At 42.9% G+C, this 13944-nt stretch overlaps 1 protein-coding gene across 6 annotated transcripts in view; it reads right to left on the reverse strand.

The window, feature by feature from the left end:
• Nucleotides 1-13944, reverse strand: part of MTCL1 (microtubule crosslinking factor 1) — a 112563-nt gene that overhangs the window by 88047 nt on the left and 10572 nt on the right. For all 6 annotated transcript variants that reach the window (XM_082478961.1, XM_082478965.1, XM_082478964.1 and 3 more), the window contains exons 2-3: nt 11476-11700; nt 9800-9958 (exon numbers count right to left, since the gene is read on the reverse strand). In XM_082478961.1, the coding sequence (XP_082335087.1) occupies nt 9800-9958; nt 11476-11673 (357 nt within the window). In that variant the 5' untranslated portion in view covers nt 11674-11700. The remainder of the gene's footprint in view (nt 1-9799; nt 9959-11475; nt 11701-13944) is intronic.

The raw sequence follows: 13944 nt of genomic DNA on the forward strand, positions 1-13944 counted from the left end.
TTCATCACTTCAAAAACTGCCACCACTGAACTCAGGAATGGGAATTTATCCTGAACTCTGCACACAGCGACGGTGAGGAGAGCTGCCTTCACCAATCTCTGCAGAAGACCCAGTTTCTCTCAGCACAGCTGACTGCAGCAAGAGCAAGCTGATGAGATTGGACTGTAACTATTTTGGAGTGATCCCTGAGAAACAGGCCTTAAATAGACCAATACGTATATCTGGCAATCTCAGATGGATCATTGTGCTCCTTCTGCCCACATAGCCATTATGCTGACGTCCCTAAATATCAACACAATTTACCTTCCCCAGCTCCAGCTACTATCATGGGAGCAAGACCTAAAATTTTCATATTCAGGTAAGAGTATCTTGCGACGCTTATATCCATTTGGGCTTGAGCTTTCATCTCGCAACAAAATATACAGTGAAAAGAAAAGGAAACAGAAATCAGAGGTAATGTACCCATTAAGGCCAGATAGCATCATTTTCCTAGATTGAACGAACCACCATTGCGGTTACTAAAAGAAACTTCAGGCTTTCTCACATCAAGGCACAAACCCAGATCAAGTGAAGGCTTCGCTGTGCCTCCTCCCACAGAACAGAAACTGTCTCCTTCCCGAGCATTTCTCAGCAGGCTGAGTGTAGGAACGGGGTGAAAAAACATGCCAGCCTTGCAGCGAGCTCCCTGGCGATATAACTGCTGGCAAAACCCATGGGGATGTGTGGGGCTCACTCCTAAGGGGATGAAAAGGGGGCTGAAGTACTGCACATGCCACCGCTTTGGCATAAACTAGGTTTGCAAAGAGAAAGAGATGGGTGTAAGTATCCTCATCTGTGGTGCAAAGGAAACAGGTTATTTACAGAAAGCAGCAAAATGTGCTGATTAGAGGTTGCTTGAAGACTCCCAACTGCTCAATTCTACCTCTTTGCCACTTAAACCCTTTTCCTGACCTACTTGCACCGACCGACTCCATTTTTCCATTCCAAGGGAACGGAGAACTTCTTGATGGATCCAGGCAATGTAGGATGTACCACCTACCAGCCAGCAAGGCTTTGGGCTGTGGAGCCAGGCTTACCAGCACAGCGCCAGGCAGAGGGAAGGGGGAAAGCCCAGTGCTGTAGCATGTGGCAATGCGAAACTTGCCAAGACAGTCAGATCTTTCCCCCTCATTCATCCTCTGACAGCTTGAGTAGTGCGACGTTAATAATTCAGAAGTTATCTGTGCAATAAGTTACATTCTCCTTTTAAAAACAGAGCTAGAGAAGCAAGTGTAAATAATTAATTTGAGAAGAGAAATAATCAATTCACCCTTTCAAAGAAGGACAAAAATCAATAGCCCTGACTTTTTTCACCTGCCTAAGCATTTCTGGACAGTGCCGATCCCGCGGCTGCCAATGCTCTGATGCAATATGTATTCCTACATGCAGCATCACAACAAAAACCACAAGGCACTCTGGGAAATTTGGTAAGAAACTACGCATCTCACAAAGCTCCTCTTCTCACCCTGACAGACTGTCTCTTCCTCTTTTCCATCCTGCTACCCAGAGCTCCAGACGCTGGGATGAAATTACTGGCGATGTGAGATGAAAACAGTTGGCGCCTGCTCGCCGTGAGCCAGCCAAAGCGCGGCAGGAAAGCTGCACCTCGCAGGAGCAGCGGCACCGAGTTCGCCAACGATGCCAGCGTGCACCGAGCACCAAACGAAGGGTGATTTTTTTTTGCAGGTTTATATACCCTTTTCCCTTCAGCTGGAGCTCCCTGATATGCTCAAGGCCAGATTCACTCAGGATCTGCGCTGGCTCCTCCGAACCCTTGGAGGAAAGCGGGAAGGACAGGGCATGAGACATCTCTGTAATCGCAATGCTCTGGGTACCCATCTCCACCCCAAACACTGTTTGACACTTGTCCCACGAACATTTGCCAGATGGTGGCTGGTCTGAATTTCACCAGAGTTTGGAAAGATGAGGGATATTCCTAATTAACTCCAGCGTACGCTCAGTTGTGGATATTCCAGCTTTGCATCCCAGCTTTTGCTCACAGAACAGCAGCATGGAGTGAAAACTTCCTTGCCCTGGGACAAAGGCTTGCCCACACCTTGGCAAGGAAAGCAGAGGGTGCCGTCTTCACTGCAGACTTATGAAACGTTATTTAGAAATTGGAAAGCATGCCCTAATTTTACCCCCCCAAGAACTGCACCTGAAGGATTTGCTACCAATTTTTTTACAAGGGCTCGCTGAAGAAAACCTTTAATTATGCTGTGGATAGATTAAGCGAAGGAATCAAAAATAAGCTCATTTTTTTCCCCATGAAAGTTCTATATAGATGTCACAGAGGCTACACAGTTTGTTTGCACTGTCACTGCTGAAGACCATGTGACAGACAGCAGGATTATTTTTGGTAACTGGGTGGAGGATGGGGAGACCGATACACAACTTGAGCTTCATGGAGGTTATCACTATGCCAGTTTCTGTTACTGAAAGAGGACCGGTCTCTTAGTTACTGAAAGACTTCTGCTATACAGCAGGAAAAATATGTAATGAATGGGGCATAGAAGAATTTCAGTTACTATAAGAAAGTTTCCTTATAACTAACCAGTACCTGCACAATCATGCAGCTACAGTAGATGATCGTTCCTGCTGTAAATGCCATCACTTAAATGTCATTTCTCCATGTGCAAAGGCCAACTGAAGTCCACCAAAGCATTTGGGAGTGATACCATGAAGAGGGTGAGTTAGAGGAAGCCCACGTCTGGGGGCAGAAGCTCTGCTCAGGCTGAGTACCAGGAAAGCAGGGGCTTTTGCATGATATAAAATTCTGGATCTGATCAGCAGAGTTACTACTACTTTCTCTCAAAAAACCCTCACTTCGAGCATTATAGTAGGATTTGGAAGCAGTGTCAGATGATTGCTGGCAAGTGTGGACAAATAACAAAAGCCTAGAAAATAAAGGCTAGCCAAAGCTTGGTGGCAATTTATTTCATAAATCATAAATTCAGATGCAGATACTGTTCGGGGCTGGGGGGAGGATATTTATAAGCATATGAGACTGACACAAAACATTAGAAAATCTTGGTTTCTTTTCTTGTTTAAATACATTTTTTTAATTTCTAAAAAGAAACATGGACAGTACATTGGAAGATATATAGTATAATTCCTTGGGGGAAAAAAAAAAAAAAAAGAAGTAATTCTGTTACTGACTTTGCTTCTTAACTGCTATACATTTTGAGTCAAGCCAGATCCATTCCCATGCCTTGCCTCCACCCTGTTTGTTGGTATCAACACTGAGCAGACTATTTCACTATCTGTACGGTTCCTGAAATGCCATAATGATTATAAGTCATTAACTGTGGTTTAGGTAGCAATGCATTATTTATCACAGTGAAAAAAAAAGATACTGGAGAAAAAATGGTGCCGCAGTAAAACTTTCATGCAGTTTACGGGTTTAGTTATTATTATTGCAGAAGACTTCATTACTTATAACTGTCACAAGCAGTAACTTCTAAGCAGGGTTACTACGTCAACATAGTGATCTTGCTCAGCCATTTTAATGTTATTTGAATCCACAGCTTACAAGTCTTCTCTTTGCCCTGTTCCTCAGCAGATTTCCATCGTTTAAACTCATTGTTAACTAAGAGAAGTCATACATTACTATAACCAAAGATTTTTCACAGTATAGCCCTACTTCACCCCAGTGAGTAAGTTTCATTTGAGAAATGACTGAAGAGCATTATGTGCTACCTTAATAAACATATATGAAGTCCTATCTAATGAAACACGGGCAAGATTTTCTACAAACAAGGATGTTTTCACCAAGAATAATTTCTTCACCATTTGTGTATTACTTCGCACCATATCTACGTATTTGTATCAGAGAGAAAAGAGGGAAAAGTGATTTGAGATTGGAATAATCGTGCTTTACACACATGCTGCATGTATTATGCCCTGCTTAAAGTTTCAAGGCAATGAAAATCAGACTGTCGTGCTCAGCTCTAAGAAGTAGCCTCCAGGCTTCATTTTGCTATATTATGTTTATAGACCTAAATTTTTCTATCAGCAAAATGCTCTCCACCTGTAGCGATGTTAAACAGAGTAGTACACATGCACTTTGGAGCAAAATTTGTCTCTAAATAACATGCCTGAAAGATATTCCATCTCATCTCGTATATTTCTATCATTTTTATAAGCATCTGAATGCAGCTTTTCACTCTGTTAAAAGGAACAGATATTTTAAGAGAAAAATTACTTTGACTGTTAAAAGCAGCAGCTCTTGAACTGTGCCTCAAACATCAGGTGCTGCAGGGGAGGAGGAGAGGGTAAGCTCAGGCATGGCAGCATCCCCATTAGCAAGTGAGCCTTGGATGAAAGAGCCTTGAGAGAAGCCACTGCCCTAAAAAGCCCACAAGTAACCTGGGAAATCCCATTTACAGTATGCACTGGTTTTCATCTCAGTCTGTGTCCTAGAGAGATGTGTTGGAGACATTATTAATGGCTAGCGGACTTGCACTTCTCTCCTCTCATGTGGAAATGAATGGAAACAGCATCTCTTGCCTTCTCATTTTGCCTCTCCCTTCTTTTGTAAAAACACCAGCAAACACAAGCTGTTGTCACGGTTCTCCAACAACTGGAAGTGATTTCCCGAGTGAACATGCCCGGAGAATGGCACTCGTGCCTGTAATGGTCCCAACATCCTGGAGGGCTCGAAGCACAAATGATTTCAACTAAAGTTAGGAGCTGGCGAAGAAAACCTCAGTATTGCAGAGGAGGTCGCCGCTATGCCAGAGGTCCTTGCGAGAGAGAAAGCAACACCTCCGGTTGCTCCCCCTCCAGTCCTTCTGCTTTCAGCAGCAATAAAGAGAGACTGTCACCTGCTCAGCACGGCCATCCCACAAGCAATAAATGCCCTTTTCTTCCCAGTTACACAATTGTCATTCATTTCTTGCTAAACCATTTCAAAGCACTCATGTCAAATCTTTCAGCAGCTGCTACCCCCGTCCTTAATCCTCCCCTCCCTTTGTCCGGTCCGGCAGGGCTACGCTTCCCCAGCAGCATCAGCGCTGCCACGGCTGTGACTCTTTCTCTTCCCTGGCTCACGACCCCAAACCCAGACAAAGAACACGCGAAAATACATGTTTAGCAGCTGCAACCAAGCAACCGACTCATTCTCTCCACAGGGAACAGGAGTGGGTCCTGTGCCACCTCAGTGCATTTCTACAATAAGTAGCAAAAATGCTTTCTTCTTCCCCAGGTACAGAGTTTTTAGAGAAGATTACTCTGAGGGGTATTACTTGCAGGGGAATTAAGGCACCCAACACTTGCCAAGCATGATTTCACACTCGTTTAAACTTACACTAAAGACAGATCATCTAGTTGTGAAATATCGTTGCTGAGAAAATATAAGGAAGACGTTTCCTAAAGATGCCCTGGTGGCTCCAAGGAAATGATGTTTGGGGTGGGTTAGATGTTGAATGGAAGTTGTTGAAAACTCAAAGAAAATCCACATGCTGTTGTCAAGCCTTCGAGAAAAGATCGGGTTTGTAGATGCTCAGGAGAGAATTGCTAAGGGCTTTGCATAGGTGCAAAGAAAGGAAACTTTGGAAAGAGCTTTCGGAGTGCTTGCTGATTGACAAAGTTAAATTCTCATCAGTGTTTCTCATGAGCTGAATTAGGATATTAGGAAGGGGAAAATGACAGTGGCAGGGGTAATCTGTTAGTGATGGAGTCATTTTTTTCTCTCCTGGCGGCCTATTGACTCAAATGGCAATGTTAATAACCTAGACAACAAGAGAAAAAAAGCAAGCAAGCCTTGGCAGTGATATGTGTACTTATCGAATCTGTGAGGGTACACTGCCTTTGCTTCCAAAGTTATAAGGAAGAAGCAGCTTTGGTAAGTCACAGAAAATCCTAGCAAATTCCTAGAAGGGACAGTTCTTAGAGACATCCCAGTTTTGCAAGGATATGCTACAAAGAAGCGTTCACAGCGGTAGGCAAACTCTGAAGCTCTGATGGAGAATGCCACAAAAAAGGCATCAGAGGGAGGCCCAAAGCCAGTTGAAAAGTTCACAGTAAAAAAAAAAAAAAAAAGAGAGAGAGAGAAGAGTTGAAAAAGGGAAACTGAAAAAGTAGGTGAATGTAATCGTGCAAAAAAAATTCAATGAACCACAGTGCTGCAGCAGTTAGAAAAGACTGAGGCAGAAAAACTTGGTGCAGTCAGTAAAGTTAAAAATATTCAGAGAGAAAACATTGTTACCCGGTAAAAGAAGTATCTTCAAAAGAATCAGTGGAAGTATTTCAGGCAAGAGTAGCAGAGTGATGAACTTACACAGTGATAAACAAACAAAATCTGAAAAAAAAAAAATAGGAAGCATTATGGGAAAGTAAAGCACCATATTATCTTTTGGCTAAGAGAACTGAAAGAAAAAAAAAAAAAGAAAGTAGAGTGGCATGATTAAGCAAAGTGAATGCCAGGGTGCTGATGAAGATATTCAGAGAAGAACGGTGTCTAACTGGAAGGCATCAGAAGTCGATTAAATCCACAAGCATTGGTTAAAAATCCTTACTGATCCATACCTTAGCTCAAAATACATCTATAGGAAATGCTGCAAAAGGCTGGAGGGATGGTCCATGCTTATGGAAAAAGAAAAAAAAGGGAAAGAGGTAGCATTATCCTAAAAACCTGTGACTCACTGATGACCTGAGAGCTCTTTATTGAAACAATCAGTGAAAACCAGAATATTTTGATGATGGGGAGTACCTGGCAGACACCAGAACAAAACAAGAGTCTAGGTGTGGTTCTGATAGATCATGCAAAAGCTTCTGAAAGCATGTCATGAAATGGGAATTCAGGAGCATCTGGGACTGGGGAGGGAAGTGCATTAGCTGCAACACAGCGGTAGGAGAGGAGATAAGAGCACTGTGAAGGACAGGGCAGGTGACTTCTTGTCACCCTTCCTCTTTCTTGTCATTTTGCTTCTATTATTTGCAAAGCTGAGACACACTGAGAGATGTTATTTAGTGACAAAAAAGGAAAGCCTATCTCATATCTACTTAATACAGCAACTTGAAATTACATGGTTAGGAGAAGGCAAAACTGCAAGACTTTTTTGAAGGAAATAGGAATTTTATTTAGACAGAGCAAGCCTGTATATATCACACCACAAAAATCCTGTTGAAAGTATCACAGGAGATTGAAACAGGTACTGGAGCGAAAGAATACGTAACACTAAACGTCGTAAATGTTATGAATTCTTCAAAAGATTATGATAAAAAATGAAGGTGGCTTTAAAGAAAGAGTGCTTGCAGAGGTGTGTACAATTCCTAAAGATATTTCAGTATGCAAAATACATTAACGGTAATCAACATACATGCCATCCACTGCAGTGAGAAACTGGACCCGAGGGAATTGTAGGGCAGGACAAAGGAGAAGTCAGCACTGAATTAAGCAATAAACATGAACGCGGATGTGAGAAAACCTTTTTGTTGATCAGAGGATGATAGAGGAAAAGGGCTGAGAATAGACAAGGATGTTACAGAAAATAAGCTTATGGCGACAGTGTGAGAGAGATACTGTCTAACTGGGTCTCAGGCAACGCTCCAGGAGCAGATAGCAAAGACACTCCTAAGTGTCAGCCTTTAGATAGACAAGATGCTTAGTCAGGGTGGATTGGGAAGAAACTGCATGGCCTTTGGGTCACTTTTCTCCTGATATATAAAGCACTAGTTTTCCCACTGGCATGTCTACAATACATTCCTTTAGAGCTTTGTACGCATTAAATGTTCCTTAAGAGGCATTGCTTCTGATAGTTATTTGAGCACATCTTGAGGCAAGAATATTTTTTTTTTATTTTATTTTTCAGCAATGTCAACAACATTGCAAACACTTACTTATCTGGCACACATATCACTGTGTTTCTCCAACTTTTGGTTCATCTGTCCTCGTGTGACCTGCCGAGGACCTAAACCTCTGCCTTCTCACCTACTGTGACCTTGTGAAATTCTGACTCCCAGAGAAACCACCACTCATGGTATGAAAAAACAGACTCTCTACTACTACTACTACTACATCTTACGCCCTGCTGTGCCTTCCAGATCAGCATGAATGCATCCCATCATTCTACCTGCCATCTCTTCCTTTCCCTAGCTCCCCTCCAGCCTTTTCCGCTTACAGGGCAAAGCCTGCTTCCAAATTAAGGGTGCATTCACTTCAACTTGCAGTGCAGCAGAGACAGCTGAGTTAGTTGGTCTCCCCTGCCCTGCTGGGCTGCAACAATCTAAGCAGCATAGTAAATTCAGCCTGGTTAGAGCAAGCTTGAGACTCCAGCACTGCTGGACCAGTTTGTTTCCCATTGCTCACCCACAATTTAGTTTCTCAAACTGCTTTAGTCCCAAAGACCATCAAGCAGTATCTGCGTTAATCAACAACAAGCAATACATTCGGTGCAACATTCAGAGAAGTTGTGGATGCCCCATCCCTGGAAGTGTTCAAGGCCAGGTTAGATAGGGCTCTCAGCATCCTGATCTAGTGGGAGGTGTCCCTGCCCAGGGCAGGGGGGTTGGGACTAGATGATCTTTAAGGTCCCTTCCAACCCAAACCATTCTGTGATTCTATGATTCTCCTGTGGCTAACATGGTATTTTTGTATGGAATATAGACTGCAGACCCTGTAACACGGTATCATGTCCATTAAGCACAGCATTCACCAATAACATTGAGAATGAAGAAGAATAGCTAAAACATCATGCAGACTTTATCTTTTGTGTCAGGCTCCTACGTAATCTAAGCAACTCTGATATTTACACTGGCTGATGATCTGTCCTGTTAGGTACAAAATGCTCCAAAACTCTTGCACTGGACTCCTCATAACCCAAACACACAGAGAAATTAAATACGGGTTGTCCTTATAAAACTGAGTCAGGCTTTGTGCCAGTTGACTCGCAAGCATTGTTTGAAAGATTAAAATCACACATAATTGCACCAGCTCTCTAAATCTGACCAGGGCTCAAAGGATAAATGCCTTACCTCATTATGTTTAAATGCTCTGTCTCAATCTGGTTTAAAACAGAGCAGAGGCTGTGAGCTGCCAATCTGCTGTACTGTTAAGAGAACAGAAATACCGCTAGAGACCGGGATGTGGGCTCCAGCAAAGAGCCACGCTTAGTATTTGGCTCTCCTTTGCTGTTCCCTGTTCCTCAGCTCACTTGCTTCCAAGGATTGTCACATCACCCAGTATGACTATGTGTCAGCTCCAATTGAAATGATCCCTTTTCTCAACAGGCAGCGTTTCTGCGCCTGAAGTGCAATGTTACTTATACATTACAGACCACATTCCTGCTGCCTAGCTCATGCTGGTGGCTCCCACTGTCACCACTGAAGAGCACCAGCCAAAGCGGCGGCTTGCTTATCTGAAGGATCCTCTCAGAGGCGAGTCACGCACCCCTCATTTGACTCTCAAATAGGCAGAAGTCCCAGTCTGTGTAAAGGAGAGTCAGAGCTAGCTGGAGTCAAATCAAAGACAGTTTTGCTTCAGTAGGAAGAGAGGCTTTGAGGAACCACTTTAAAATGGGACAGAAGCCCTGTGAGAAGCCCTGGACAAAAGCCCCAGCATTGCTCCTCTACCTCTCTATTTTTTCTAAATTACTAACACATTTGGGACATACAGCAAAGGCGAGGAGACCTTCTGGGCAATTGTACAAGCAGTAGCAGTAGGCATTTCATGTAAGAGTTAGTCTAAGATGCTTGCATGTCAAATTTCCCATCTGACCCAGCAACACTGCTCTGCATGGCTTTCCTGACTATTGCTTACCTCTTTGAACTTGTCCAGCTCATTTTGCAGTGTCTGCTTGGATACTTCCACCTCAATAATTTGCTGCCGAAGGATTTCATTTTCATCTTCTGCTTTAACGCGCTTCTCCTCCACGCTTTCCAGCTCGTGGTGCAGTCTGACAGAAACATCTTTGGCTACCTAGTCAGAAGAGCACAAACGCATGAAGAGGATCCATGAGGAGCAACAGCTACAGTGTGTCTCCTACAGTAGGAAGCATATTACCACCCTAGATAGCCAAGAAATTTTTAATTCAATTATGAGACTGACAGTGAAAGACTCCAAGCCTTCCAAGTACCAAACTGAACATTAATTTCTAATAAAGAAATCCAAGATGAAAATATATTTGATTACCCATCTCTTGCTCCCTCTCCACGTTATGCTAAGGCAGTGCCATGAACAGCAAGAGGAAATGAGCAGATACCAAACCTGCACATCAAAGTCCCAGTGTATCACGTCAATAAAACAAAAGATGGGGAATTGTGCTGTCAAGTTGACAGGTCATTGATCAAAGCCGCATCCATGCAGCAGTCTCATCCACCCAAATTTGCTGCTCTGGCAGCAATCACAACTAGGCAAGAGTGATATGAAAGCACAGAGATATATGCTAGCTTAGGTTTTTTGAGTCCAGTCTAACAAGAATAAATATTTACTCCAAAAGCATTGGGAAAAGTGATTCATCACCCAAAACAATGCATTACTGAATTACAACAAGTCAGCAAAACCAAAGCAAACAAAATAAAAAAACTCAATATCTCTTTCACTCAAATCTATGTACAAGATTCTTACTGAGCATCATTACTATTATGATAAGGTTATTGTTTGTTTTCTATCATAAAAGAGAAAATTAGGTCTGATATTTTGAAAAGTTTGATGGCTTGATACGTCCCTCTCATTTCCATTGCTGGGAACCAATCATTCCAGTTTCAGAAGTTGTTATGTTTTGTATTTTTAAGTAAAAAATGCATAACAATTCTAGTGGTAAGCAGTCCCTCTCTACAGAAGATATTTTCAAAACAGCTACAAGATAGCAATATTAAGAAAGACGAGTAAAGCTAGATAAGCATCACGCCTATACAAAGCTTAGCCTTGATGGAAAGATTTCTGAAAAATATAAAAACTCTTTCATTATGAACATAATTTTTACAGGAATTTGTGTTTTTATGGGAACAGCATTTTTATTCTCTATCTGCCATGCTAAAATATTATAACAGTCTGTTCCTGTTATGAGTAACTCATTAGGCACTAAGAAATGCAACTTTGACTAGTTTTTTTTTCAGTTATTTGGCATAAGCAAGAAGAGAAAAGGAAGGAAATGGCATGAATTGGGAAAAGCATATCAGGTTTTGTTTATACAGTTTTGCAAAGCTAAGGTTTTCAGTAAAACCGGCAAAACAAACCCCTTTAAATCTTTCGAATGCACAAATGTAACTTGACTGCATTTCTTTCATTTTGAATCTAAGCACATGTTTTTTTACTCACTAACACATCTTTTTATGATACGATAAGCTGCATATTCATTCTCCACTGCAGAAGAAGGAAATTGGTCCTGACGTTCGGAGAACTACTGCCTGTTTCATAAGTCACCCTCCCTTCCATTGCAGGGAGCCAAATCCCGGTCTGCTGTCTTTTATTGCGAATATGAATCTCTCACCCACCTTTAAATCTTGTTCCAGGCTCCTAATGAGCTCTCCGTCCACATGCCCTGTTTGTGCAACTTTCAAGCTTTTCTGTTCGGCTTTCCTGAGACGATATTGCAGAATGCGGCAATTCTTGTTTGCCCGGTCCAGCTCTCGCCGGAGCTCCTGCAGCTGGTAAACATCTTCCTCTAAATAGCTGTCACGCATTTCTTCCATTTCAGCCCGAAGTTCATCCAGCTCATCCTGTGGGAAGTCAAAACAGTGCTCCATCATACCTCTAAATCTCACCCATGGGAGCAAATAGGAAACATGCTCACTAGGATACCATATTAATGAAGTGATACAGATTGCAGCATGCAGCTCCAGAAGTCATAGGAACAGAAGTTGTATCCCAACATTGACTAATTACGCTGAACTAAATTAATGAATATTTGTTATATTTCTTACAGTTGCTTTAATAATTAAAAACAGACCAGATGCTTATCTGTCTCCTGAAACTGGTAACACCTTCATTTTACCACCCCTAATTAAAACCAAAACTGCATAATACTTTGCCACCATCTAAACCGATTCCTTGCTTTATTTAGACAGCAAACCTCCTTAGCCAAGAACCTCAACACCTCTGTGTGATGCGCCTTTTTCACAACCAGCACTTCCTAAAAATGAAATTGTCCCTTGAAAATGTTAATGAATCTTTACGCCAAATACCAAACCGCTCCATATGAAAATGGTGTCCCATGTGAGCCTAGCACTGTGCTCATGCATAATGACAGAGGGGTTGGGTGCAGAAGAAAGTGGGGTTTGGTTGTGTGCCCACACATTTCAATAACAGGACCACGGGGACAAAATAAAACCTGTGCCTGTGGGAATAACCTGGTCATTCTTTTCTGGGCATCATGAACTGTCCCAATTCCACATTATACCATGAGCACCACGTGCTCTCTAAAGTCAGATTTAAAGATTTACGGCTGAACAGGATAAGCTCTATCATTCCCATTTGTTTAATCTGTGCATGACTGAAGCTCCAGAGCTAAAACTCTTATAAAGGTCTTCCAAGCTCAGGAGTACAAGTGATTAAACTACTGTGTGAGAGGAAAACTATGACTCTACTAACTTTGAACAGAGTTGGAAAAAAAAGAATCAAGAAAAAGCGCCAGGAGGAGAATATTTAAAATGAACTATTAAATTTTTAATTGTTTTCTTTAAAATTGCATTTGATATTATAAAGACCAAATTTTCTGTAGAAAACATAACTCAAATAAGATTCAAGCAGAACTTGCACTGGGGCTAGCTGCACTGTCACCTCACTTGTCATTTGTAACTGACACTTGAAACACCAAGGATGGCTGGAGGGTATTTCACATTTGTATCGGGTAGAGAAGACACTACTATGGAGTCAGGTCCCCTGACAAAGACGGTCCTGGGCCGGACCATCTCTGTCCAGTCCCTCCATGAACATGTCCACCTACATCCCTCCTGGCAGTCCTCTCAAACATTCCCCCTTCCCATGGTCTAACTGGATGGACAGTCATCTTTCTCCCCATATTCATCTTGCTCCACTTGAGCTTTAGTCACAAATCATAGAATGGTTTAGGTTGGAAGGGACATCGAAGATCATCTGGTTCCAACCCTCCTGCCATAGGTAGGGACACCTCCCACTAGACCAGGTTGCTCCAAGCCCCATCCAGCCTGGCCTTGAACACCTCCAGGGATGGGGCATCCACAACTCTGGGCAACCTGTCTCAGTGCCTCACCACCCTCAAAGTGAAAAATTTCTTCCTAATATCTAATCTAAATCTACCCTCTTCCAGTTTGAAGCCATTCCACCTCATCCTATCACTACATGCCCTTGTAAAGAGTCCTTCCCCAGCTCTCCTGTAGGCCCTCTTTAGGTACTGGAAGGCTGCTATAAGGTCTCCCCAGAGCCTTCTCTTCTCCAGGCTGAGGAACAGATCTTGCCTCTGAACACAGTCCTGACCAAAGGAAGACGTGTCAAACTTCTTTAGCCTCGTTAGCATAGTTATGTTAGAATTGTAGTGTTACTCCCACCAAAATGATGGTGATACCAAACTGGGTATTGATACCAAACTGGGTGGGGTGGCTGACACCCCAGAGGGCTGTGCTGCCATCCAGCGTGACCTGGACAGGCTGGAGAGCTGGGCAGAGAAGAACCTAATGAGGTTCAACAAAACCAAGTGCAAGGTCCTGCACCTGGGGAGGAAGAATGCTAGGCACCAGTACAGGTTAGGGGCTGACCTGCTGGGAGATAGCTTGGAGGAGAAGGATCTGGGGGTTGTGGTAGACAGTAAATTATCCATGGCCCAGCAATGTGCCCTTGTCGCCAAAAAGGCCAATGGAATCCTGGGCTGCATAGGGAAGAGTGTGGCCAGTAGGTCGAGGGAGGTCATTCTCCCCCTCTACTCGGCACTGGTGAGGCCACAACTGGAATACTGTGTCCAGTTTTGGGCTCCCCAGTTCAAGAGGGAC

The sequence above is a fragment of the Vanellus vanellus genome (assembly GCF_965231255.1).
Source record: "Vanellus vanellus genome assembly, chromosome: 2".
Classification (NCBI taxonomy): domain Eukaryota; kingdom Metazoa; phylum Chordata; class Aves; order Charadriiformes; family Charadriidae; genus Vanellus; species Vanellus vanellus.